Here is a 27,739-nt window from a genome sequence, read left to right on the forward strand (position 1 = left end):
ATCCAAACACTATATTTCATTAAACAATACAATATGCTACAACACAATATCATACAATACGATATATTAAGAAACAATATTTAACAACCATCCAAACAAAGTGTTAAAAAGGACAGCGCGGTGCACTAAAACTCCCGCTATGCGCAGGGTCCGGAGAAGGGCCCGACCACAGGAGTCTATTGTACGCAGCTTTATCTTGCATTTTTGCCAGAGGCTGTTTTCAAGGCTTGAACCCGTAATCTCCTAGTCATATGACAATAACTTTACCAGTTACTCCAATGCTCCTCTCCTTCATCCAAACAAAGTGTTAGACGAAGGAATATTTAATTTTGTAATTTCTTATAAATATTATTTTTATCGTATAACCATTTTTCATAGAAAATAAATTTTATGATGTATTATTTTTCTGACTTCTTTGAGAAAGAGCCCTTAATTACATTTGAGGATCCTATTCTTTTGAAGAAATAATGAAAGCGAAAATCATTTTGTGTAGTGTGTGATGGTCAACTTCCGTGAGGGAGAGAAAAAGTGTCTATTTTCTAAAAGTATTTGATTTGTCGCAATCACTTGTCTGTCTCTCTCTTATCAAAATCAAAACCAAAATAAAAGGGGAGAGGCAAAGAACGAATCATGAATGCCGTTTTTCCAATCACCACAAGAGTACCATCAATGCTCAATCTCCCCATTTCCAAAAAAGGGCAAAACCAAAACGATATAACAATATAAAATTAATTTCATCCTCCCAAAATCTTCTTCAAAGAGGGTTTTTGGGTTTGGATGTTGTACTTTCAAAATTATTGGATCTCTATACCTACTCATATTTCTTCCATTCAAGGTACTCTCCCTCTCTCTCACTTTCATTTACATATTCAGAAACTATCCAAAAATGTAAATAAGCTGTAATGTTCAAAGTCTCTGTCAAAAATTACACTTTTAGCTATAAAAAAAAAAGGTTCATGGTGTTATTTTTTTTTTTTTTTGTGTGTTTGATTCTTTTTTTTAAAACTTTTCTTGAACAATGAAATTTTCGTCAATCTCTATGTGATCTGTGAAGTAAGATTCAAAGTTGTCTCTCAGAAAAGTGAAAATAGCAATGAAAAGTTTAAATCCAATTTTAAATTGTATTTAAATTTAAGAAACAGCTTATAAATGTTTGTATATTTAGGGACGAAAATTATTCTTAATATTGTTTATAAAAAATATAACTAAATACAATTCCAACTCCGTAAATTCCAAATAAAATAAAAAATATTTGAAATCTAACCGAAAGCTTACCAAGAATTCTGTATCCCTTCAGTGAACTATATGTGAACTTAGCTTTATTAGTGAATGGTTCAATCCGCTTTATTGTTTTTCCATTTCGTAGGTTGTTCTGTTAGTGGAGAACATAGTTTAATTACTTTTAAAATGTTCTTTTTTGTGGTTATGTGGGGATGTAATTGGCTGTAGAACTCTGGCAAGATCTCTCTTCACTTTTTGCCTTTTTGTTTTTCGTTAAAAAGTCACCAACCATGCAATTGGCCATTGGGTCCACTTAATTTGTACATAACTCCTGTTTTCTTTGCTCTTAAACAAATGGGTGCATGCCTATGTTGTTGAAAATTAATTAACAAAATCATTGCAGGGCTCGAAGTGAATTCAGATTTTTTTTAATCCATAGAGAAATCCACAACATCTGCCTTTCGTATAAGTACTTTGTGATAATCTGCTCATTGTACAATATCTTTCAAATCACACATGAGATGTCTTATGGTTGAGTATAAGGGGAATACCCACCTCCCTCCCACTCAACCATGACCTTGCGGGCCTGTAGATCTTTTTTTCCCAGTAGAAAATAGTAGAATATTACTTTGCAAAGTAATAATTTATGATTGATGTTAAATAATGAAGTTAATAAATATATTTTTTTTGTCTAGCTTTCTTACAAATTATACTAGTATTTTATTTGATTTTTACTCTTGAAACAACTAAGGGAAGTGCAAACTTCTGAAAATTGTTCCCAATCAAGTCCCGTCATAGCTGTCATTAGAGGTAGGTAGAATCAAACACATGTTTAATGACATCTGGGAGGATTATTGCACATGTTAATGTGTTACAAGACATCTATTTTAACAATAGCCACATGAAAATGTCCTTTAGGAAGCAGTCAAGGTTGAAGTTATAAGTTGATAGTGCATTTTCTTGCTTCTTGGATTGTAGTTCTTGCTTTTAATATGTTGTTTATTGTGTTTTGATTATCGCACTATTTTGCTCTTCTTGTTCCTTTCTTGTAGGATTTGCACTGCTTCCCTTATTAGTTGCGATATCTTTTTCCCACAGTTCTCTTACTATTTGTACTTGGATTTGCTACACTTGAGCCGATGATCTTTTGAAAACAGCCTCTCTACCTTCACAATGTAGTGGCAAGATCTGTATACACTCTATTCTCCCCAAACCCACTTGTCGGATTTCACTGGATATGTTGTTGTTGTTGTAGTAGTTGGAGGAGGAGTAAACTTCTCTTTATTAGATTGTTACTGCACAAGTTTCCTGTTTTTCGCTGGAAGTTTCTCTCTGAAGTTGTTGGTCTCCTCTAGGTTATTTATAGATTTATTGGGACAATATTCAGAAAGTGATTTGAATCAAGTTTCTGTTGGTCCCTTTTTGTTTATTATGTATTTATTTAGTAAAACGAAATATCTAGATGGCTTTTCACGATAGAAGATCTGGATAGAAATATGAATGAAGTCTTTTCAAAATTAGAAGAAGCTTTCAGCAGTTTTACTCCAGTTTCCAACTGTATTGATGATTATGTTTCTTTATCCTTATATTTTGAGTGATTGTATTTGTCATGGCTAGCCATATATTACTTTATTTCATAGTTTGACATCAGACTAATATTTTAAGTAGGTAGCATCACTTGTTTCATGCTATTTGTAAGCTTCCACATATGGAGTAGTTGGCTATGAATCATTTGTTTATGCAATGAATTGCATCATTATGAATGTCATCTTATCTTGTCAGTTGACTGAACATAAAAGTTTTTAGCTTCTTCAATAGTGAATGAAGTTCCAGTGAAGGATCATGGATTGTGAGAATAAGGATTCTGAGCTTAGAAAATTTGGATCATCTCGCACAAGCAGTGCCAGTTCTTCTCTCAGGAGGCGTTCTTTAAGTCTATCACTTTCTCTTCCTAAACAGCTCAATGATGATGATGAAAACGAATCTGTATCAGAAGCAGGAGATATCGGGGATAGAGAGCTTCAAAGCAATAGGTACAGCGGGAGTGACAGGCTAAAATTTATTGGTGAAAATGCACCAGAACATGGAGTGGTTGTTCCCATTTCAGAGGACACTATGTTGGAGTTCGATTCCAATTCGTTATGGTCTCGTGATCCCAATGCTATTAGTGTTACTGCAGTATCACCCACAAAATTAATCTCTCAACCCGAGCATAAAAAGAATGTGAGTATGGTTAAATTACCTGTAAGCTTATTCTAGGTATTCCAATCTTCTTCTCCAGTAACATTTGTTCTGACAAGCAGTGATCTTCATACAGGATGAAAAAACAGAGGTTCCATTGGTTTTGGAGTATACTTCATGCCTCTTGTTTCTAGCTGTACTTGGAATATTGGGGGTAATATACCATGTGTTTTATTTTAAGTCCAGTATAAAATTAATGGTCATCCATGCCTTTACTTTGCATAGTACATTTTTGTCTTTCCAAATAAAAGGGGAAGTATGGTATTGTGTCAACGTCCACTTACCATTCTTCTTTATTGGCTAGTTTTCTCTTGGAGTTCAACTATGTATCTGATTGTCTCACTGCTCTCACATTAATTCCAAATTGGTTAATTTCCTATGCTTTTGAACTGTTATATTTTTATTTGGATTCTTAAGTAAACTGTTGTCCTGTAGGCTCCTTCTATACTGGTATGTTCTATACTTCTAATGGTCTTTTTTATTGTAGCTATTTCATAAATTGAATTTTCTTAAAACAAAATTTGTTTTTCTGGAAATGGAGGTATGATGGGGCAGTTTCAGTTGGTTTTGTTTGTTGAAAATGCCTTTATTTACTCATGAGATGGTATCTTGTCTGAAGATATTTCATCACCTGATGATTTTTGGACAAGTTAATGTTGATTTGACAAAGATAAACACATTTTATCTGTGCTACTCTTTAAGGTTGAGGCATATTTGTGTGGGAACTTTTTGCTTCAGTTTTAATGATAGGATTATTGGTCCATACTACTTGGTTTGGCTTTTGCAAGAACTCAAAATAACCAGTTTACACAAGGAAATATAGGGAAAGATCCCTCACATAGCAAAGCCCTTGAGCCCACAGCTATATATGCTGACGTGAGGACCATCATTTTTTTTTTGGTGATTGGCTAGTTAGAAAGTCTATTTGTACCTTTTCTTGTGTTCGCTCTCTGTAGAATTATATCTTTGTTTTTTCCTTCTGGAATACTAGAATCAGCTTTGTACATTTTTAAAAATTGCAAAATAGCACCAGATGGTAGTGCAACTTTACAGGGATCTGATTATGTAATAGTCTGCAGGTTTTGTTGAGGTATGGTCTCCAAAAATTATTCGGACCAGGAATAGTTGGTGCCACAAGTGATCATAGTTATATGTATCTGGACCTGCCTTCTAACATGGTATACCATTCTGTTTCTATTCTTTTCTTCTTTTTCTTTTTTTCCTTCTGTTCTTGTGTATCTGCTTCATGCAGCACACAAAATATATGACTATGCCAATGGATGGGATTTAGTTAAAAGCGTTGAATTTTGTCCAGGTTACAAGAGAGCAAGTATATATTGCCTGTTTGTGCAGTGGAGCAATGTCAAATTGATTTTCCTGTTTTTCATGTTGTTCTGAATTCTCTTTAAGCTATGAAAAATTGTTAGTTGAAGGAGTTTAGAAAAAGTTCATTCGATGACCGCAAGTTGGAGGACTCCTCAGCAATTTGTTGAATATTTGATGTAGTTTCTCTTAGTTTAGAAGATATTATCAAACATATTCCACTCTAGAATAGAATGAAGCATAACAAATCATACATACATAAATGTTATTTACACCTTGCCTAATATATTGGAATATTGGTAAGGTTCATAGGGTTATCATGCTTGTTGGATGGATTACATGGTTAGTACTTATACTTGGTTCTTGTAGTCTTATATGTGAAACTTAATATGTAATTGAAATCATTTGTTTATTTATACTTCTGTACATCCTTGATTAGCAAATTCATAACTTGATACATGCTCAACCAAGAACATGCGGTTTTAGCATTTTCATGTATCTCTTGTAACTCATTTGTGCCAATTGTATTTTGTTATTTGACCTCATACAATTTATTTTTACCTGCGAAAGGTTGGTTCGTTCTTGATGGGTTGGTTTGGTGTGGTCTTTAAAGAGGACATTTCCAGAATTTCAAGTCAATTGGCAATTGGATTGTCAACTGGTTTTCTAGGAAGCCTTACTACTTTCAGTGGTTGGAACCAAAAAATGCTCGAGCTTAGTGTTGAAGGGCAGTGGGTTTTCGTAGTTCTTGGCTATCTTATAGGTATATATTATTTTTATGCATAGATGTACAGTTGGTGTGTCAAGTGCTGGTGTAGATATAACTTCATAAAAGTTATTTTTGCCTTTTTAAATTCTTGCTTGGCTTTTCAGAGGAACCATCATGTCCTCCTTTTAAACTTACTATTGATATGCTATGAATTCTCGTAGGTTTATTTCTTGTTGCCTACTCAATCATACTTGGAATTGAGACTGCCAAAGGTGCCAATTGGCTCTTCAAAAGAGCCAGTATGAATTCATCCAGCTCGGGCACCGACTACTATTGGAGAATAGATAGCTGCAAGCGCCATTTAATAGTCATACTCTTTGTACTACTCATTCTAGCATCGCTCTGGAGTATGAGCATTGGACTGGAGGTAAATGAATTCAGCAGTGGCAGCCCAAAAGCGCAGTTGTGGCTGGCCTGCATAGTTGGTCCATTTGGTGTGTGGATCAGGTGGTTCTTAGCACGACTAAATGGACGTGGATTAGGAAAGTCAGGCTTGCTCAAATGGGTGCCTTTCGGGACATTGATTGCTAATGTATCAGCAGCTTGTGTCATGGCAGCACTTGCGACCTTGAAGAAAGCAGTAAGTATACATATAACTTTTTTTTACATACAGGCTTCATGTCATAATCTATTATGATAGATTTTGATTTATACTTGGCTTTAATTAACACCCCTTGTAATGTATACAACAACAACAACAACAACAACAACCCAGTGAAATCCCACAACGTGGGGTCTGGGGAGGGTAGATTGTACGCAGACCTTACTCCTACCAAGGTAGGACGGCTGTTTCCGAGAGACCCTCGGCTCACAAAAAAAAAAAAAAAAAAAAAAAAAAAAAAAAAAAAAAAACGGAAAAGGGGGTCAGATAAAGTTAAAAAAAATTCAAAGCGCTATAGAAAAATAAATCACGAAGGCATCACAGATAAAATAGAGTAATCAAAAGTACTGAAAGCAATAAATAGTAACAGAAATAGCAGAAATGAGAGTACAAGGAATTGTAATGTGCTAGTGCGCCTATGAATAGGGAAGAATAACGATACTATGTACTAGCCTTCTACCCTAATGTGGGTCCTCCACAGCCTCCTATCTAAGGTCATGTCCTCGGTAAGCTGTAACTGAGCCATGTCCTGTCTAATCACCTCTCCCCAATACTTCTTCGGCCTACCCCTACCTCTTCTGTAGCCATCCATAGCCAACCTCTCACACCTTCTCACTGGGTCATCTGTGTCTCTCCTCTTCACATGCCCAAACCATCTCAGTCGCATTTCCCGCATCTTGTCTTCCACCGAGGCCACTCCTACCTTGTCCCGAATAGCCTCATTTCTAATCCTGTCGCTCTTGGTGTGACCACACATCCATCTCAACATTCTCATCTCGGCAACTTTCATCTTTTGAATGTGAGAGATCTTAACTGGCCAACACTCTGCCCCATACAACATAGCCGGTCTAACCACCACTTTGTAGAATTTGCCCTTAAGTTGTGGTGGCACCTTCTTATCGCATAGCACTCCGGAAGCGAGCCTCCATTTCATCCACGCTGCCCCAATACGATGTGTGACATCATCGTCAATTTCCCCGCTGCCTTGCATGATAGACCCAAGATACTTGAAACTACTTCTCTTTTGAATAGCTTGGGCACCAAGCTTAACTTCCACGCCAACCTCGTGAGGTGTCTCACTAAACTTGCACTCTAAGTACTCAGTCTTGGTCATACTCAGCTTAAACCCTTTAGACTCCAAGGTATGTCTCCAATCCTCCATCTTAGCATTAACTCCACTACGAGTCTCATCAATCAGGACTATGTCATCCGCGAAAAGCATACACCATGGCACCCCACCTTGAATTTGTCGCGTCAATGCATCCATTACCAAGGCAAATAAAAATGGACTTAGAGCTGATCCTTGATGCAACCCCATCCCAACTGGGAAATGCTCTGAGTCCCCTCCTACTGTCCTTACCCTGGTTTTGGCTCCCTCATACATGTCCTTGATCACCCTAATGTATGCCACAGGTACATCTTTAGCCTCCAAACATTTCCATAGTATCTCTCTTGGAACTTTATCGTAGGCCTTTTCTAAGTCGATGAATACCATATGCAAGTCCCTCTTCCTCTCCCTATATTGCTCCACCAGTCTCCTCATAAGATGGATGGCTTCTGTAGTTGAGCGTCCCGGCATAAATCCGAACTGGTTCTCTGAAATAGACACGCCTCTCCTCACCCTCATCTCCACCACTCTTTCCCACACTTTCATAGTGTGGCTTAGTAACTTGATACCTCTATAGTTGTTGCAACTCTGGATATCCCCTTGTAATGTATATAAAGATTAATTGTATGTATGTGTTCTAATGTCAGGTCAACACACAGACTTGTGATACTGTTGCTTCTGGTATCCAGTTTGGGCTATTGGGTTGTCTAAGTACAGTTTCCACTTTCATTGCTGAATTTCATGCAATGAGAGGAAGCAAGTATCCATGGAGGGCGTATGTGTACGCATTGTGTACAACGCTTATATCATTCATCTTGGGGACACTTATATACTCTGTGCCTGTTTGGGTTCAAAATTTCAACTAGAGTATCAAAAATACAAGATCAACAGTTGATATGTTATATATCTCCTGGCAAATGCAACAGTTGTTTACCGGCTCCCAAAGAAATAACAAGAGATGCAAGAGAATATTTCAAAATTAGAAAATGAAAATTTTCTGATACATGTCATTTATTAACTACATAGTTTAAGGATATAATTTTCAAGTTGTATTAACAAATTGTTGCAACTTCATTGTAGGTCAATTTATCTCAAATTGATAAACAATTTATGATTATTTTTCTCCAAGTTGGCATTTGGTACTTTTTAACCCATGCATTTTTTTGGGGGAAATAATGTTTTAGTCCTTATGTTGGAACTTTATTTCAGTTTTGATCCTTGTATAATATGATTAAGTATATTTAATCTTCAATTAACATATACGTGTAGTTTTGATTCCTCAAATTAATGGAAGTTGAAAATTTAATGGAATAATTATTTTTGTTAATTTTGAGAATTAGAGAAAACAAAAACTTAAGAATAACATGTTAAGAAGCAGTCCATCATCAGCTTGTGCAGAAAATTTCCCTCCACACGCACTTACCCTCCATCTCAATTGCTCTAATAGGCTCATATGCATTGTCAACTTAATATATAACTAGTTCGTTTGGTTGGGAAAAAGTCATCCCAGGATTAATTATTTGAGATTAGTTATTTTGGGATAAGGTAGGATAACTTATCCCATCACTATGGTATAAATGGTGGGATAAGTTATTCCAAACTTGCCAACCAAACAAGACACCGAAATTTTATCCCTTAGCCATTTTTTTATCCCAAAACTATATATATTTATCCCTTACACGAAACGACCCCTTATATGAAAACTAGATAGATATCCACGGGCCAAACATTTATACTATTAAGTGGTTGATTCTTTTCATCTTGATACTTATTTGATGATGAAGTATAGCACTATTACAATTACACAAATAGTATAATTAAATGCATATACTAAAATCATGCATTTTACGTCGTGATATTACAAATAACTTTTAACCTATTATTAGTTGAGTACATCAAACCTTGTATTGATCTAAAGTTGGACTGAAAACGAAAAACACAAAGAAGATATACTCGGCGATGTTGCCTCCATAATGACATATGTTGGCAAGCGATTGATTTGGCATATTTAAAAATTTCGATATAATATATATGTCACTACAACAACATATCGTGTATGATTCCAACAGAAATCAAACTCAACTTAGCACATAATCAAATTTCAGGCCAACCAAAATTATTTGTATATAAAAAGAAATAGCAATAATTGACTGAATCTAAACACAAACTAAATCATCAATTTTCATAAACTCACACCCATATCTTGGAATGGCTCACCATAGATCGAAAGTTGAGAATATGCAAATCAATTTATACATAAATCGTGTAATAAAAGCAACCGACTACACAATCGCAGAGGAAATCAAGAAGTAGAGAAACACTGATGAGCGCGAAGAGGCAGATGAAAAACAAAGAGGACAATTGATGTGGTGACAATTGAAAATGACTCGTAGTAAAAGTCTAAAAGCACCTATTTCTTTCTAATCATTCAGTTTTCAAAAAAGGCAGGGATATTTTAAGATTAAATTGTAGCACCAACAAGGCGCAAGATTACAGAGGCATGTAATAATTGATCTCGAGGTTAATCTACCTTAATACATATAGCTAAAGAAATCTATCAGTCGATTGCACTAGTTACATACTAATGTGTAAACCAATAAGACAACAGGTGTAAGCAAAAATATTATTTGGATTGGTGCATAGAAGAATTGATTCTTTCAATGTATCCTTACATTGAATGTAAACTATAAATAATGGAATAATTTGTCAGTGCTTCCAATAAGTTTTCTGCATCATTTCAGTCCCAACAGCTAAACACCTGCATCAACCTACTGGCTACAACTCATTTGATGAACAACTATAGGAACATAACTGAAACAATGTTTCACAATACAAAAAATAAAGAGCTTTTACTTTCTTTGCAAATAGATAGCACACTGATGCAAAGTGCATGTCCAATAGATAACTTTTTCTATATCTCAAAGCCAATTTTTTATCACTAAGAATACAAAAATTGCATTCATATTATCTACAGCTAAAAAATTCAGAATTTACATACCTAATGATCATCTCCAGTAGATTCAACCCTCATTATGTGAAAATAGATGGATTTCTTCAAAAGCAAAGGTATTGAAAAACTTAATAGAAAAAAAAATCTAATAGCTTTGCTCAATAAACAAATTAATCCGTCAGGATCCTAATCGTCGTGAGTGGCACCCACACTAATCCCCGGTGGGAGAAGAAATACTACGTCCCAAAAACTAAGCAGTACTAATAAAAGACAGGTATTTAAAGATGTGGAAACAAATTTAAATAATAGTTTTAAGCTGAGTTCCCATAATCTCAGAAAATTAACCAAACAACTATAACATGTGGAAATTAACACCTAGAACCTGAAAGTCATTATACCAAAAATCTTCACTAAAAGGTCGAAGATAAGGGGATGCAACCCCGAAACAATAAACACAAGCAAAGTTTGGAAATAGTCTAAGTCCGAAAGAAATGGACTAAAACCGAAAAGAATCCACGGTAGCTTGAAAGAACTGCTCACCCTTGAATTCTGCAATCAACGATCTCCTAACTGAGGTCTGTCAGTAGCCGTCTGAAGATGCCCTGTACTCAACAAAGAAAGAGCAAGTGCAGAATCACTACACACAACAACAATGTACTGATAGGATCACGCGGCCAGTCCAATAAGTGAAATATATACAAGTAACCACAACATAGTAAAACAACACATATATAGATACACAATATCAATTTACCATTTCATGAACAATATACAACTTAACAGAGTCAATCTCAAGTACAACAATCAACAATTGTCCTCTTATAGAATCCATACTCAAACTGTCAGCGTGAAACACATTCTAATAGTTATTTTATTGGCGTGACATCCGATCCAATATGTATCGGGGTGGTATCCGATCCAATATATATCGGGGTGGTATCCGATTCAACATGTGTCGGAGTGATACCTGATTCAATATGTAACGACATGGTATCCGATCCAACAACTATAATCACAATCACAATCAACAATGAAGCAATCAAGTAACAGATTCAATGCATGCAATTAATCACAAATCATTGTTTCATTCGGTTCATTCCATCTTTTCCTATTCACATACATGCATGCATTACTATTAATGCAGTTAACAGGCATAATAACACATATGGGAAGGATAAACCATCATTTACCTCGAAACCAAGTCTGAATGCCCTTAAAGAACCTGAGTTTTCCCTTTCCATAGTTTCTTGGCTTGTTCTTGGTTTGAAACAAACAATTAATGTAAATAATCAATGATAATGGCCTAATTTACCCAGATTAAACATAAGTACTAACCCATGGCCAAGTTTATGATCCTATCACCTAACTAGAAATTTTTTCATTATTAATTTCAAGCCAAAAACTTCCCCCAAGTTAATTCTTATAAATTCTATGGGCTAAGAATCGAATTATACATTAGAGGAGTAGATTACTTACCTTATCAAAGATATTGGTAGAAAACTAAAAAAGAATAGCCCTAGGTCTTCCTTTGCTTTTGTCACGACTCCGACCTGCCGTGGCTGACACCCACACTAACCCTCTACTGGGAGAACCATTTTACAATCCAAACTAAACACATACGCAATAGAATGGCAAGATAAAGATGCGAAAGCAGGTTTAATAAATGAAACCAAGCTAAGTTCTCATAAACTCAAAAATACTCTAGTCAACAACTCAACATGTGAAATAATACCTAGGAACTGAAAGTGGATGTACCAAAACTCTAATGAAATAATAAGTCTAACAGGGAAGGGGATGCAACCCCAAAAATTATAAAATAAATAATGTTCGAGAGTCAAGTCCTGAATGAAGGACTAAGATAAGAAGAGCCCATGATAGCCTGAAAGAACTGGCTCACTGTAACATCCCAATTTTGTTTTTATGGTTTTTCTAAAAGATTGCCAGGTGATCCACGTTATCTATGATGTTCTACGTGAGTAGTGACAGTTGGAAATAGGTCTAGAGGGATTTGGAAAGAGTTGGAGGCCAAGTAATGAGTCATGATAATCAACCTACTTTTATAAGATATTGACTGGGATGTCTTACATAATTAATCTACTTGAGTACACGTTGAGCTTAAGTAGCAAGGATTACATAGATTCTTAAAGTGAGATGAGATTATGAATCCACGGAAGAGGGAAAAAGAGGCGTAGCACCTACTTGGACTAAGTAGGTAATATACCTACTTGGACCAAGTAGGTGACACAGCTACTTGGGTTGGACCCCACGCTGCCATGTGGCAGCTTTAGATTGGGTGCATGGATGAGGTGGTGCCCTAGGAAATGGACACGTGTCACCCCTAGGGGATGCTACGTGTCACAATTTAAGGGAGCATATATATGTATGTTAAGATGACTAAGAAGTCATTTCTTCAGCAAAATTACACTTAGAGTTTGAGAGAATACTTAGAGAATAAGAGAGAGTACCTACGGAAGCAACAAGGAAAAAAGGTAAGCCCTCCGATTTTATTCCATGAATTAATTATGTAAGGTGTTCTTCGATCAAATGGAGGTGTTTAATAATGTAAATAAACTGATTGGGGCAGCAAGCAAGGGTAACGAGCATCTACCAATTTTCAGCTGCGATTAAGGAGCTTTCGAGCTCGAGTTTTGGCAAGGTAAGATTTTTTCTTTTGAGTTGAAGTTAATGATATTGTTATCGATGTTGTTGATACATTGTTGTTGTCGAAAGTGGGGGAATAAACCTTATTTTGCAAACTTATTTTTTAATGGGACTACTGTTAGTAATATTAATATAACTCCTTGTGTAAAGCTTCGTTTCGAATAATTCAAGATGTTTTGAAAAGCTATTTCATAGAGATATAACTTTAATTTAGGTTCTAAAACCCAATTTTGCTTTTATCTGCTCCAAAAAGGGTGATGAAGTATAGGGGAGGTGCTGCCCAAATTTTATTTTGGAAATCCCTACATGGACTGCTGTTGGTATTTTGGGCATATGGTTTTTACAGGATTGCTGTAGGAGTGATTCAAAATTGTATGCAATCCTAAGACACATGTATATAACTTTCATTGAGGCCAAAAAGCCTACTTCCCCCATTTATCCCTTCGAAACTGAGCAACAATACAGGACAGTAGGCTGTCTAGAATTCTTATTTTGATAGTTTGGGCTGATTTTTATTGATTTCATGTTTAGTTTCGATATGATGAGACTCTTAAACTTAAGTAGATGTTTGATTGTATATTTAAGGTGTATATGTGCTTATACTAGCTAAGAGGAACTGTTTGACAAAGTGGATTTTGGTTGGTCTATGACGTAGAGGAATTGAGCTCCTCGAGTTGTGGTAGAACTTGTTATTAGTGTGAAGGCATGCCGTACCTATTGGGCAAAATTGATTATTTGACAACTCTTTCGAATTAAAGTATAAGTTTCTTGATACTTGAGCCTTCGAATATTGATATTGATTTTGAAATTCTTCAAGGTTTGTATTCAATACTTTGATATACTTGTTCACTTGAGCTTACTTTTACCTTATTGAGCCATCTGTGACTAACCAGGGAGTTGAAGAATTTAATGTCTCCAAGTTTAAAATTTATACACCATTAAACTTTATGCTTAGCGATAGTTATTTTCTATCGTAGGTAATGTACGGGATGAGATGTGAAGATGGCCATTTGGAGTAAACTTTTGGAGCCCTTGTGAAGATCACATCTATATATGCATCTAGTCTTGTAAATATTTTGGGGACTTGTACAGGATACATGTGGCACTTATGTATGAAAGTTTGAAAGTTTGTGAAAATAAACCAGATGCTTGTAACTTGAACGGGGTGACTAGTTTTGCTATTTTTGGAGTGTGCTTTTAAATCAAGTCATTTCATGTGTTGGGTTTATACTTTGACTTGTCATTATGCACAAAGGAAGATAATGGTTTTGTGATAATTACTAATTTGAGTTTTGTGTATTTTATGGACCCGCAATGGTGTTGAATTGGAAATAGAATTTCAAAATAAGTTTTCTAAATGTGTTGACTATTTGAGATTATATAAAAAAACTATCTTTTGCTTCGTAAGTGGCATCCTCCCAAAGGAAATGCTACACTTACCCTTGAACTTGGTCAACTAGCGGTCTTTTATGTAAGGTCTCTTCGCAGCTGGATGAATATGTCCTATACTCAACAAAGATAGAGAAAGTGTAGTATCAGTATATAAAATCAATAGTGTACTGATAGAATCACACGGTTATCCAGTAAGTGAGTCATGGATGAGTAAACACCACACGGTAAGCACATATAAACATAATAAACTTAATTATTTACATCTCAATTCTGTACTCAATAGGATAACAGTTCATTAGTCTCAATATCATACAATTTCACATATGAGTCCTCTCATGAGACTTGCAAACACTTATTTATGAATCGAAATATGATATCTGATCTAAGGTTTATGTCAAAATATGACACTCGATCCAAATATGTGTCAGAACGTGACACCTAATCCAAATATGTGTCAGAACGTGACACCTAATCCAAAAGTGTGTCAGAGCATGACACACAATCCAAACATACAATTCAACCACAATCACACTTAGTAGGAAACTATTATATCACCCAAGAATAGGATTATCACTAGTCATTACCAATAAATGATCATTTCACATAGTTCATAACATTCTTCCATATTCATATATACATATACTTACAATGGAGCAATTTAACAAGTACATGAATCATATACAAGGAACAAAATCATCACCTACCTCAAAATCAAGCTTTGACAACGCTAAAGTGCAGGACCTTCTCTTTTTTGGGTTCGTTCAGCTTGTTATTGGTCTAAAGACAGTAAATACATACAAATGATCAATATAATGGTCTACTTTACTCGAATTACAATATAATTCCCCTCTTAGACCAACTCATTATCCTTTACCCCATCTAGGGCTAATTTTCACCATTAGTTTTAGGCAAAAACCCTCCCCCAATGATCATCCACCATAGTTTATGGGTTCTAGAAATCAAATTATGAGTTTAGGGAGTAATAATCTTACCTTTGGCATGAAAATTCATGGAAAAATGATAAAAAGTGCCTTGGGTCGCCTCCTAATATCTTAAGAATATTTTTTATGCAGAAAACCATTTATGGAGTTTTTACCCTATGTTAATTCGCAACTGTTCTGCCACAGCGGGACCATTCTGCTCTGGAAGCCCCGTCCTAGAGGGATTATTCTCGATCTGGCGGGATATGCAAAGACAGTAAGCTCGTAAAGAGTCTCCTAGTCTCCTATATTACAACATATCCTCACCACAAGACACCTTAAAATATACCTTCTACGTACGCCAAGTCCAATTCCAAGAGGTTTACTCACCCAAATGCAATTTTATAAAGCCGTACAGGCTCCGTATCGTCTTGGCTATTAGCTAATCCAATCAAATTAAAGATTAAATACCCCATCCATATCCGAATCACCCTAGACTTCTGAAGACTCAGAATTTATTTAAGTCTGGCCTAGACTCAAATTTTTTTGAAGTCACTATCCAAGGTTTCCAGGCTCAGATTCATTTCCTATCGGGTTTTCCTTAACAATGGAAATAGGTCATCACAGTAGATACCAATTTATCCGTCACTTGTCCCCGAGTGACTAACTAGGAAAAATAGGGCAAAGATAGAGATATGATAGTACCTGATTCGACGAACACCTGGGGATACTTGTCATGCATGTATTTCTCTATTTCCCAAGTATATTCCTTCACCGAACGTGTAACACCCCCTAAAAACATTGTATATGATGTTCCAATTCTCGATGAAAATTATATCGCTTCTGAATTTTGGGAATAACTTTTAATAGGATGGTTCATATTAGGTGATTCAAAATTTTTGAATAATTGAAGATCATTAATACAACTTTTATGAAGACCATATTTTAAGTTTTGGAGGTTAAATAGGTCAAATAAATTAATTTTTGTAAGACATGGTACTATGATAAAATAGAGTATTTGTAGAAGAAAAATCATATCTCACAGTAGGTTGCTCCAAATCGGTTGATTCTTGAACGCCATAAAAGTAGACTTCTAGAGAAATAATTCATATGAAGACACCAAATCCTAATAAGGATATTTTTTTAAAACGAGAACAGACCATACACGAGGCTCCCACCTCTCGTGCGCGGCCAGGGGTTGAGCAGCACCCCAAGCTTTATTATAGATAAAAAATGGAAAAATACAAAGAGAGGGACATAAACCTAACCTCCAGTCCTATGGTGGTTCATAAGTCGGCCATCCTACTAAGGTCGACCAACTCATCCCAGATACAAGCAAGCATATCCTAGAAACTATGCACCTAAAGAAGAGGACTCCTCTTGATACAAAAAGACTAGGAAAGCATAAATAAATGAGACTCTCCCTTTACATAGTAAAGGAAAAATCTAAAGAAAAAAGAAGGAGATAAATCCTCATAAAAGCTATATATACAATAAAATTTTAGCGTAAATGAGAGGATCATCAAATAACATGGCTAAAATTATAACATGGAGAATCACAAATACTGCAATTGGGTGCTCAATCCAAGGATATAAGATAAAGTAGTAGATCAAGGAGGCTTCTTAATCTATTTGGTTTTCCTCCATTTGAAGCTAGGTAGGCCGACTCTATCTAGCATGTAGTATCCTCGAGTACCACGAGGTAGCTGCTGGAGGGTGGTGTAGTAGCCTAGAGTGGTAAGAGTGTGACTGTGCTTGGAGAGAGCATACACAGTGAAGTTTGCCTCCCTGTATACATGCCTGCAAGAAAAGAAAACAAATAATTTGGAAATATCAACAAGGTCATGAGTTACCTGGTGAAGTCTCCACGGAGGTTTCGTCTGGTGATTGATCTATTGATTGAGCAACTCCGAGTCAACTTCTAGGATAGCATGCTGAAAGCCCTGTTGAATGCACCATCTAAGCCCATAAATAGCCGCCTTTAGTTCAGCTTGATTGTTGGTACCCTCCCCTAGTGGTATGGCATAATCAAAGAGGAATTTACCCATATGATCTCTTAAGATGCCACCGCCCCTAATTGCCCCTAGATTACCCAATGCGCTACCATCAGTGTTTAGCTTAACGAAACTGAGTTGTGGCTTAATCCACGAGACTTATGTGATCTTCAACTCATGAGTACACATATCTATGTAGGAGATAGTGTGGATCTAGTTTGAAAGCCGATTGATATAGGGGTACGCGACTCTAAGAAGATTAGATATGTCCTTGAAAACTGCAAATTTCACTCTCGCCAAGCTAGAACTCTTCCCCCCATATTTGCTCGTGCACCTATTCTTCCACAAATTCCAACATATAAATATTGGGGTGGAGTGAAGGATAAGTTTGTGAGCTTCTGTGCGGTACTTGTGAAGCCACCAACTCATAATAAGAGGTTTGAGTGGAGTGGCTTCATGCCTTATGCCTAGGGAATCTGAGAAGTAGCGCCAAATATTCCTAGCGAAATGGCCAATGCTGAAAATATGCTCTATGGTGTCCGGACCTGGGCTATGGCAGCAACAACATGGAGTTAGAACATGGTCGAATGCAGTGATCTTTTCCTCCATTGGCAGCTTGCCTTTAAAATCCCCCCACAGCAAAAAAGAGCATTTAAAGGGTATGTTTTTGTGCCAAGTGTAGTGGTCGGAGAGTGTCTTGGTCTTGTGTTTCCTCACATGATGCCATGCCGAAGAACAGGTGAAGCTTCCATTGGTATTAAGATTCCAAATGGCCTGATCCAATTTGTTTACTTGCGGCTATAATGTGGTAGAAGTTATGAGAGGAATGAGCTGCGCTGGAGCCAACTGATTTAGCATATCGATGTTCCACTGCCCATCTATAAGAAAATTAGCCACCCTAGCATTATTCGCTCTTCCCAGCTCTTGTCTATAGTTCTCTAAGGGTCCGACACCTAGCCAATTATCCCATCAAAAATAGCACGAACCCGAGTGGAGCCTCCATTGAATGTGGGGTTCGGCAGTGTGTTTGTTGTGCATCATATTTCCACACACAGGACTGCCCAAAATGGAATTTTTTGGTGATGGGGTTGGATCTCTGACAGTATTTGGCTCTAAGGAAATCACCCCACAATGTCTGTTTAGCTCTAAATATCCACCACTACTTGAACTGGAGAGATTTGCACACATCCGTAGTTCTCCTCAACCCAATACCTCCTTCATCATAAGGATATAATAGATTTTTCCATGAAGACTAATGGTATTTTTTTCTGTTATCCTTCCACCCCCAGAAAAAATCAACAGTAACTCTCTCAATCTGTTTGAGAGTAGTACTGGGAGGAGTAATGGCCGAAAGGAGGTGAATGGGGAGCGACTGAAGTACATATCTCATGAGTGTAGCTCGACCTCCATAGCTGAGAATTTTAGAATGCCACCCTCTAATTCTATTGACAACCTTAGAGACCATGTCTGTATAGTGCATGACTCTCTGTTGGCCAATGTACAAAGGGCATCCTAAGTAGGTAATAGGACTATACTTCTGAGTAAAATTTGTAACCTGTTTCACCATATCTATATTTTCTTGGAGCATATCGGAATACATCATGAAATGGCTCTTATTCTTGTTTATAAGTTGGCCCGATGTCTATTCATATAGAGTCAAGACCTTCATGATAATCTGAAGCATTTCCTTTCTTTCGGAGGTAAAGAGGATGACGTCATCTGCAAAACTCAAGTAATTAATCTGTGGGCCTCTTTTCTCCATATGAAAACCATGGTAGAAGTGATAATTATGAAGGCTATTCAGCATTCTGGACAACACCTTCGCTCCTAAAATAAATAAGGCAGCAGCAAGAGGATCACCTTATTTGAGCCCTCTGGTGGATTGGAAAAAACCATGTCTAGACCCATTAACGATAATAGAGTACCAATTATTAGACATGATTCACCAAATTATATCAATAAAGATCTCACCAAAGCCTATTCTTCTCAGTACCAGACAAGTATAGGACCAAGAGACTCTATCATATGCTTTGGCCATGTCCAACTTGATAACCACATTCTCGCCAATAACAGGCTTCTGGATGTCGTGGATAATATCCTATACCAGCATGATATTTTTGGAGATGCTTCTTTCTTTTATAAACCCGAATGGATTAGGAGAAATAAGACCGGGGAGAATCGGAGCAAGCCTAAGGCAAATGAGTTTTGATATTATCTTATTGGTGAAGTTATTGAGACTAATGGGTCTATAGTCACAGAACGTGTTGGGGTGATCTAACTTTGGGAGCAAGACCAAGCAAGCATGAGAAAAGAACTTAGGCATAGTATACCCCCCAAAGAAAGCAGTAACCACTGCTAGCAGGTCCTCCGAAATAATCTCCCAACAAGATTGGAAGAATTTTCCATTCATACCATCCGGACCAGCTGCAGAGTTAGGATTCATGGAGAAGACCACATGTTTCAACTCCTCAATGGTAGGCATGGATTGAAGGCTTTCATTATGAGCGTCTGTGATCATTCTAGGAATATAATTAAAGATGTTATCTGGAATCGGAGACTCATCACCTATGAATATTTTCTGAAAATGATCACAAACTGCTCTAACAATGTGTTTATCGCCTGAATCCAATCCCTCTCTTCGTTAGTAACCTTGTGAATGAACAGTCACCTTCTCCTACCACGGATTAAAGCATGGAAATACTTGGTGTTAGCGTCTCCATCCTTGAACCAATGTAGCTGAGTTTTTTGTTTGAGAATGTTCTCTTCAATTTTAAGAAATCTGATGTATTCGGCGTTGAGAGCATGCAATTGCATCCTGTTCTCCTCATTATTAGACACTATCAGATTTTTTTTTGGCACTTTTCACCAATTCTTCATATTCCTTAACCTTGTCAAATATGTCGCCGAGTTCCACTCGTGACCATTTGCTAAGGGTAGAGGATAGCCTTTTTATTTTTTGGTGGAAGGACCATATTGGATTCCCTATCATGGGTCTGTTCCAACAGGACTCTACAGTTTCGAGAAAAGTAGGGTTATCCACCCAATAATTCAAGAATTTAAAATATTTAACAATGGAATCCTATCTAGATTTATCTTTATTAGTAAAGGGTTATGGTCAGAACCAGTAGAAAGGAGATGAGTAACTGAAGTGTGTGGCATAGCAGCTAACCAATTATCGAACACCATAGCTCTATCGAGTCGCTTCCAAATTCTTTTATGCATATCTCGTTGATTACACCAAGTGTAGTCTGAGCCATGATACCCCAAATCCGTTAGGCCATAAGCTTCAATAACGCCGATAAACTTGAAGCTTTTCTGCATGTTATAAGGGATTCCACCTAGTTTCTCAGTAGTGGAGGTGATGATATTGAAGTCCTCAACTGTGCACCAAGGAAGGTTAGTGGAAGCATGGTGCAGGATCCTATCCCAAAGCGGCCTTCTAAGAGTATCTTTGCATTTTCCATAAACAAATGTCATGAGAAATGCATTTTGATGCTCTACATGTTTCATCTTGCAAGTGATCTGTTGGTCATCAACATCGATAACTTTACAATCAACATCCTGACACCAGAAGATCCAAATCTTGCCATTAGGATTGCAAGCGGACCTATCCATGCCAAGGTTGATTATAAAGCTTTGGAGATGAGCATTATTAGAAAAAGGTTCTAGGATAGAAATGATGGACGCTTGATGGATCTGTTTGAGCGACTTTAGTCTGTCTATGACGCCTTTGGTATTAATACATCTAGCATTCCATACAATTGTGTTAATCATTGATGAGATCTAAGGTTGTGGAGCCTAGTGTTTGTTCTGCTAATTGAAGCATGAATGGTTATAAATTTTGGATTGTGGTAAATGCCTCTAGGTGATAAACCTTGCTCACTAGCTAGTTGGTTCATCTCATCATTCGTGACCTTAGTAGTGGTCTTGGATAGTGTAGCTATGATATTAGATTGTTCAGCAGTCCTTTCTTCATCCTCAAGTTCAACCTCACCTTGAAAGTCTTGGTCATATTCATCCTCCGATTGAATAACACCATATTCATCATCACTAGCAAGAGTTGAAGTTTGAGCCTCATTGAGTGTGCCTAGGATATTGGTGGCATTTTCAGGTTGTATAAAAGGAGCTGGCTAAATATTCAAAGGTGTAAGATTAAGAGGGTCTTCACAACTAAAATCAGGGTTTTTTATTGGTGTGGTCTGATCTAGGAGTACATACTGATCTAGGAAACCACCTCATAATTGTTAGCTATAAGGGTAGAGGCTGCAGCTTCTTGCTGTTTTCCTTGTTTCTTCCTTCTAGCTCTCTTTCTCCTTAGTGTTTTAGAGGTAGCGGGCTGGCTAGAGTTACTAGGACTAGCATTGAATTCCATAGCCTTAATGGTGGCATTATCTTGTTGTTTGAGTTTGAGTCTAGCACTTGGTGGGAGCAAGGACTAGGGATTTGATCACTTGAGGTAGTGCTGAAACTGCAACCATTATGTTGATCTTTTTCAGCCCTCCCAATGTGACCCACACTTTGCCTTTGGTGCTGGAATAATGTAAGTTTGGGAGTTACAGCTTGCAAACTCTTCTTCTTCAAACTAGAAGCTGAATTAACACCCAAAACTTGCATAGTTTCATTCGAAACAACAGTTTCAGAAACTCCCAGGATCTACAGGTCCTGACAACTGTAGGTGTCAATCCTTGAACTTGAGTGGCCCTATGTTTCACTCTATTTCCCTCAATCTTGGAGCTGAACTAACACCCAAATCTTGTATGTTTTCCTGCAAACCAGCAGCCAAAGCATATCTAAAGACCGCAGGTTTTGAGACATGCCTATTTCCTGAGTGGAAATAGGAGGCCCTACAGGTCCTGATCCCTGTACCTGAGTGGCCCTATTTTGTACCATATTTTCTTTCAGGATAGCTGTTGAACTAGTCCCTATAGCCTGTAGGTTTTCCTTCAAAATAACAGCTAAACTACCTCTCAGAGACTGCAAGTTCTGGGATTGAAAGTGAGCTACAGTGTTACTAATTTCTTGATTGAAATTAGAGTAAACTGTAGGTCTCAATCCCTGCACCTTAGTGGCGCTATTTTGCACACACATTTCTTTCAATCTAGCAGCTGCAACATCACCCAAACCAAGCATATTTTTCTTGGAACCAACAGCTGGACAAGGTAAAGAGCCCTCTCCCAAAAACTATAGCTAGTGCATATGAATTGGAGCTGTAGTGTTACCTTATTCCTGAGTGGAACTAGGGGCACCCACAAGCCTCATTTCAACACCATATGAACCTTTAAGATTCTGAGGCAAATCACTAGGAATAGGGGTCAGTTTGAAGGCCAATGTTTTAGCATTAACAAAGTCCATTTTTTCAACTTGCTGGGAAGAAGAATGTTGAATATTTGATGAGGTAGCAGAAGCTCTAAAGTCATTCCTAGGGTCAACCATAAGGTTCTTATGCAAAATATGAGATAAAGCCCCCCTCTGGACACCCCATCCTGCAGGTTAGTTGGCTTCTCCTGAATACCATCCTCACCTCCATCATCTTTGGAATCATACAATATAGTAAAATTATTGTTCGAGGAGCCATGGGGGATTGGGAGCATTGAGTCAATACCTGGTTGATGCTCGCGCTGTCTAGTTTTAATTGCACCAGACATAGCAAAAATATTACAATCAATACCTGGCATCTTGGTTTGGATAGGTTTATATACCTGTTGAGTGTTGTCTTGTATCATTTGGGTGTTTTGCGCGGTTTGAGTCTTACCTTTGAATTTTCTTTGCCTTTGGGTTTCCCATTGGTCGTTTGAGGCTTGATTCCTGTTTGGGTTGGTTGAGTGCTCCTTAGCTTTGCCGCTTCCTTTTTGAGTTGTGGTGGTAGTTTCTTCTAGTGGTACCTGTTGCCTGTAACTTGCAGCATTAGATAAAATAATAGGAGTAGAGATCATACCTATGTTTTTTGGCGACTTATCTTTTTTTGGCTCTTCCTCCTTGTCTTTGGACTTGTTGCATTCTGCATCTTTTCTGCTGACGGGGCAAGCAAGAGGAGTATGATCTTAGTGTTTGCAGTAAGTACAGTAGAGGGGGATATCTTCATATTCGATGTCCTGCCATCTACCTTCTCTATTTGGATCATTATTTTCGTTGAATCCAATCCATACACTTTGGATTCTAGGCTTGGTGATGTCCATTTGGACTTTTGCTTTTTCTATGCTCTCCTTCGTCTTTTGCATGAAGGCCATGTCCAAGTACAACACTTGTCCCACATCCACAAGCAGGAGCATAACAAATTCTTTATAGAAATAATGCCAAGGGAGCTCCGGGAGTATGACCCAAACAGGGAGAATGGGGGTTTCATAGTTTGGATCAAAAGTAGGGGTCCAAACTTGAAACCTCATAAAGACACCATCAATGAACATTCGCTTGCTAGCTAGTACAGTAGCTCTATCGAGTTCATTATCGAGGTCAATATATATGTGTCTAGAATTAAAATGGATAATCTTGACCTTGCCCCGGAGTTCAGTTTGAGTAGTGAACTTCTTTCGGATTACCTCCATCTTTGGCATTAGACTATAAAACTTGCCTATGAGAGTATACTTACATGATTCAGCCATCTTAATCATGTAGTCTTCTCTCTTAAACATGATAGCCGGACAACCTTGTTTTGTCACCCTTTTTGGGGGTGTTAGGTCAATTCTGGTTGTAGACTCGGCTTGTTTGGCTCTTAGTCTTGTAGGCATGGATTGCTTTGCTATAGGGGGTGGAGGGTGGTTTGTGGTGGTGGGTTGGTTGGTAGGGGGCTTAGTCTTAGGAGGTAGCGTGCTGGGGGTTAAGGACACTACCGTATTATTAGAGTTTTTCGAGTCGAATTTTTGGAATTTGGATGAGATGGGAGGGAATTCTGAAATGGGAGGGTCATTGGTACGTTTGGGATTAGTGGAGGTGGTAGGATTTCCCGAGGTGGTGATAAGATCAATAAAAATAGATTCGGGCACAAGAAGACTGTCTTCGACCCTATTGGCACAAGTTGGAAATTTGGAATTTGAGTTGGGGGTGTCTAAAAATTGCGTTTTTTTGTTTAAATTGTCCCTAAGGGTATGGGGGTTACTTTTACTTTGAGAATTATTTTGGGCGTTCACCGGAAAAGTGGTTCTGATGGTTTTTCGGTTAAGTTCCACACTAGTATTGGCGTTTGAAGTGTTGAAAGGGTCAATTTTTGGAGAATTTGGTTCGGAAGGGTTAGTGTGATGTTGGGGGTTAGAATTTGAGTGAATATCAATATTTTCAGCCAACAGAGCTTCGGCACCACCCCTGCCGGCGTTACTAGTCAAATTGGAAACCCTAAATTGGAAATTCGAATTGAAAGGGGACATACCTGATGGGCCTTTTTGTTTTGGTGGACTCCCCTCATCGTGATGAACAATTTGGCATTGCCAATTTTGAGTTTCAAGCTCCGACACTGCACCGCCGCCCGACGACAATGACGAAAACCTAATATTGGAATTCGAAGCATTTGGGTCTAAATTTGATGGGGCTTTTTTGTTTTCTGTAGTATTGGTGGTGTTCCGCATACAAACTTCGACAGAATTGGATTTTTGGCCACCACTCGCGATGGTGACGCCTTTCTTCGAAATCACACAAACACCTGAAAAATTCAAATGCATATTCGACCAGCTGTGGTGTGTTGTAGATGGCGATTTTTGCATGGTTGAGTTCGTATTGAGGTCCTCTATAGATTGGTATTGGTCTCCGATTGTGAATGTCGCCGAGCTCGGTTGTTGTTGTTGGACAGTGCTCCGCCGGCGCCACCACCATCAAATTGACCTAGGCTTTTTGGAGTAGGGGCGTCCTGGAGAGGGCTATAAACCCCAAGTGGTGCACCACCGTGAAGCACGTCGGAAATTGGCCTTTCGACGGAATTGTCCTAAAAGTTCGCCAGTCTGTTTTGCACAACTGTGACGGTGAAATGGTGTGATTTTTCTATATGTTGTAGTTGAGATGTTGTGCTATCATCTAAAATTGTTTGTTCATCAGCAATTATCACAGAATTTGAACAAAAAATGATATTCTGATCTGTAAAAGTGTGTTCTTTGGGAAGATGAACAGTGATCGCGACTGTCTTTTTATCATTCCAGAAGTTTTGGGTGTCGGATTGCGACGATTCTTATTACGTTGAACTCGCATCGTCGAAATATATAACTCTATTTTTTAAACGAAATTTTTGGAGATCCGGAGGTGGATCCGGCTCTCTAGTAGCCATAAGCTAAAAACTAGTCTTGTTGAGAGCTTATTTTCAAGAGAGATGTTAGAGAGATATTGTAAGGAGTTGAAGTTAAAGATGTGCTATATGAGGAAGTGATCTTTTTCAAACGCAGTTCCAAAAAATGATATTCCGTTAAAAGAAGGTTCATCTCACCAACAATGGAAAGATCTAGATCCATTTAACATCACCCATGACATCAATAATCCTCCATTTGACATAACCCATGACATCACAATCTTCCATTAAATTTTTATATTTTTATTTATAATTATTTTAATTATTATTAGGTCCCTCCTTCACACCTATAAATACCTACCTTATTTCATCATTTTATTCATTAAGCTTTCTCAAGCAACTCTTCTCTCTATACAGCCCTTTACACATTCTCAAAATATATTTTTAGTTCTTAGTAGTGTAAAAATACTATTTTGGTGATTCATATACTCTGGATAGTACACAAAACGCTTCGATGAGGAGAAAATCTTAGGATTCAAGAGTATTTATTAAGTCCTTCAATTTTGAGTAACGCTTCGAATTCCAGGTATGTAAGGCTTCAATGAGAGTATTCCTTCCACTCTCATGCCTAAAGTATTTTGATTATATGATAAATTATATTTATTTTCTTTAAACTTTACTCTAAGTTATGTGGTGTTTATCCATGGGTTCTTCCACCCATGTAGTTCAAAACTCTTTTAACTAAATCTCTTGATTTCAAAAAAGAATTTTCTTATGGGTAATTCTTATTTCTATTTAATAACATGAATCAGATTAAACTAATCATTATTGTTCTACTTTGACGCAAAATGATTTCATATGTATGAATTGATGGTTTGCAAGTATTTTCTCTATTTATCTCTTTAAACGTTATTGAAATTCATGGTGGGTTGTTAAAGCATGATTTTTAATTAATGGATTTTAAAGTATTTATGCATATTCATTTACATATATGTTTGCAAGTTGAAGTGATTTGAACCCACTTAGTTTTACTATATTTTCAATGATGTTTGATTTGAAAGCTTTGATTCCAAATAAATATTTATGAAAGCAATATCTATGATTAAAAGGGAGTATTATGAAATGAAAGAATGAAGAAATGATATGAATGATGGATTCTTTATGCAATAAGGACAATTCTTGCATATTTGAATTACCAAATATTTTAATGAGCTATTCTACTGAATATGATGTTTTGAATTCTCAAGCTATATGCTATGACTATTTTGAAGTATTAAACTATTACACGAGATTGACTTAGCACCGAATGAGTCATTGAGGTGGTATTCAGTAAGAAAATCCTAGTAGCAACCCTTTGTCTCATTAACTATGTGCCAACATAGGAGCCCTTGTAGGCTTAGGCTAATGAATCCACAAATAGTCCTTAAAGTTAAAGTTAAAGAAATAAATGGAGTTGACGGAGTTCTACTTGGAAAGTAGTCTCCCTGACCAACGTAGGGGGTTATTTTGAATTCCATGTTAGCTCGCATGGTCTTAAATGTCGATTATGTCATCTTCTCACAAAATAAATATTTTAAGGGATATCTATATAATTGATTATGCATGCATTGCATTATATTTCATATTACATAAATGTTTTAATGTTTCCTCAATGTTCATGCATGTTTACATACTTAGTACATTCAAAGTACTAACACATACTCTTTTGCCTACATGATATCACCATGTGGGGACCGGTGCTCCTCCTCGTTCTCTTCTACGTGGCTAGTTGAGATTTCCTTTGAAGACTACTTTTGGTGAGTTCCCATGTTCCGAGAATAATACTCCTTTATCTTTCTAGCTTATGATATGTTAAAATGTTTAGACACTTACTATGATATTTCTTTCTATTATGATTGAGGGTGAGCTAGGGACTTGTCTTAGCCCCGTTAAATCTAAAAGTCAGAGATATTGTTGGACATATGTAAGTTGAAGATTTACTATTATGATTTCTGCTTGTTTATTTATTGTCATTACCTGTGAAAGGCTAAAAGAATTCTAAGAGGTTTGTTTGAGGTACTTTCGGGTTCCTTATTCGCTATGTCACATCTAGGCCCCTGGATTGGGTCATGACAGAATGATAGTTCCATTGCACCTTTACTATGTTGATTTCTTAGTCCTCAACTTCCGGACATCTCGATCAAGGATTGGAACTGACTCTTCCTCATACTGAAGATCTTTGTCTAACAAAACTGAGCCCCATTAAATGATCTAATACCCATATCCATGGTACCTTTTCAGCATGGACACATAAAATACCAGATGTACTCCCAACAAACTAGAAGGTAAATCCAGTCTGTAAGCCACTGGTCCTATG

The 27,739-nt window shown here is 37.2% G+C and overlaps 1 protein-coding gene across 3 annotated transcripts; it reads left to right on the forward strand.

The window, feature by feature from the left end:
- The first annotated feature begins 552 nt into the window (after window positions 1-552).
- On the forward strand, window positions 553-8,391 carry LOC129902328 (fluoride export protein 1). Of its 3 annotated transcripts, none has more exons than XM_055977540.1 (7): window positions 553-835; window positions 3,004-3,444; window positions 3,539-3,616; window positions 4,542-4,640; window positions 5,356-5,548; window positions 5,716-6,134; window positions 7,911-8,391. In XM_055977540.1, the coding sequence occupies exons 2-7, from the start codon at window positions 3,064-3,066 to the stop codon at window positions 8,127-8,129; spliced, it is 1,389 nt and encodes a 462-aa protein (XP_055833515.1). In that variant the 5' UTR covers window positions 553-835; window positions 3,004-3,063; the 3' UTR covers window positions 8,130-8,391. The 3 variants fall into 3 exon arrangements, with proteins under 3 accessions (XP_055833515.1, XP_055833514.1, XP_055833513.1); XM_055977539.1 differs by having other exon boundaries at window positions 554-835; window positions 3,040-3,444; XM_055977538.1 differs by having other exon boundaries at window positions 555-835; window positions 3,028-3,444.
- Window positions 8,392-27,739: the final 19,348 nt, after the last annotated feature.

Source organism: Solanum dulcamara, chromosome 9 (genome assembly GCF_947179165.1).
Source record: "Solanum dulcamara chromosome 9, daSolDulc1.2, whole genome shotgun sequence".
Classification (NCBI taxonomy): domain Eukaryota; kingdom Viridiplantae; phylum Streptophyta; class Magnoliopsida; order Solanales; family Solanaceae; genus Solanum; species Solanum dulcamara.

Excerpts from the sequence above, each read along its gene's own strand:
- LOC129902328 (XM_055977540.1), top strand. The coding sequence starts at position 3,064 with ATGGATTGTGAGAATAAGGATTCTGAGCTTAGAAAATTTGGATCATCT. Across the intron at positions 3,445-3,538 it reads AACCCGAGCATAAAAAGAAT|GATGAAAAAACAGAGGTTCC; the intron begins GTGAGTATGGTT and ends ATCTTCATACAG. Across the intron at positions 4,641-5,355 it reads TGGACCTGCCTTCTAACATG|GTTGGTTCGTTCTTGATGGG; the intron begins GTATACCATTCT and ends TACCTGCGAAAG.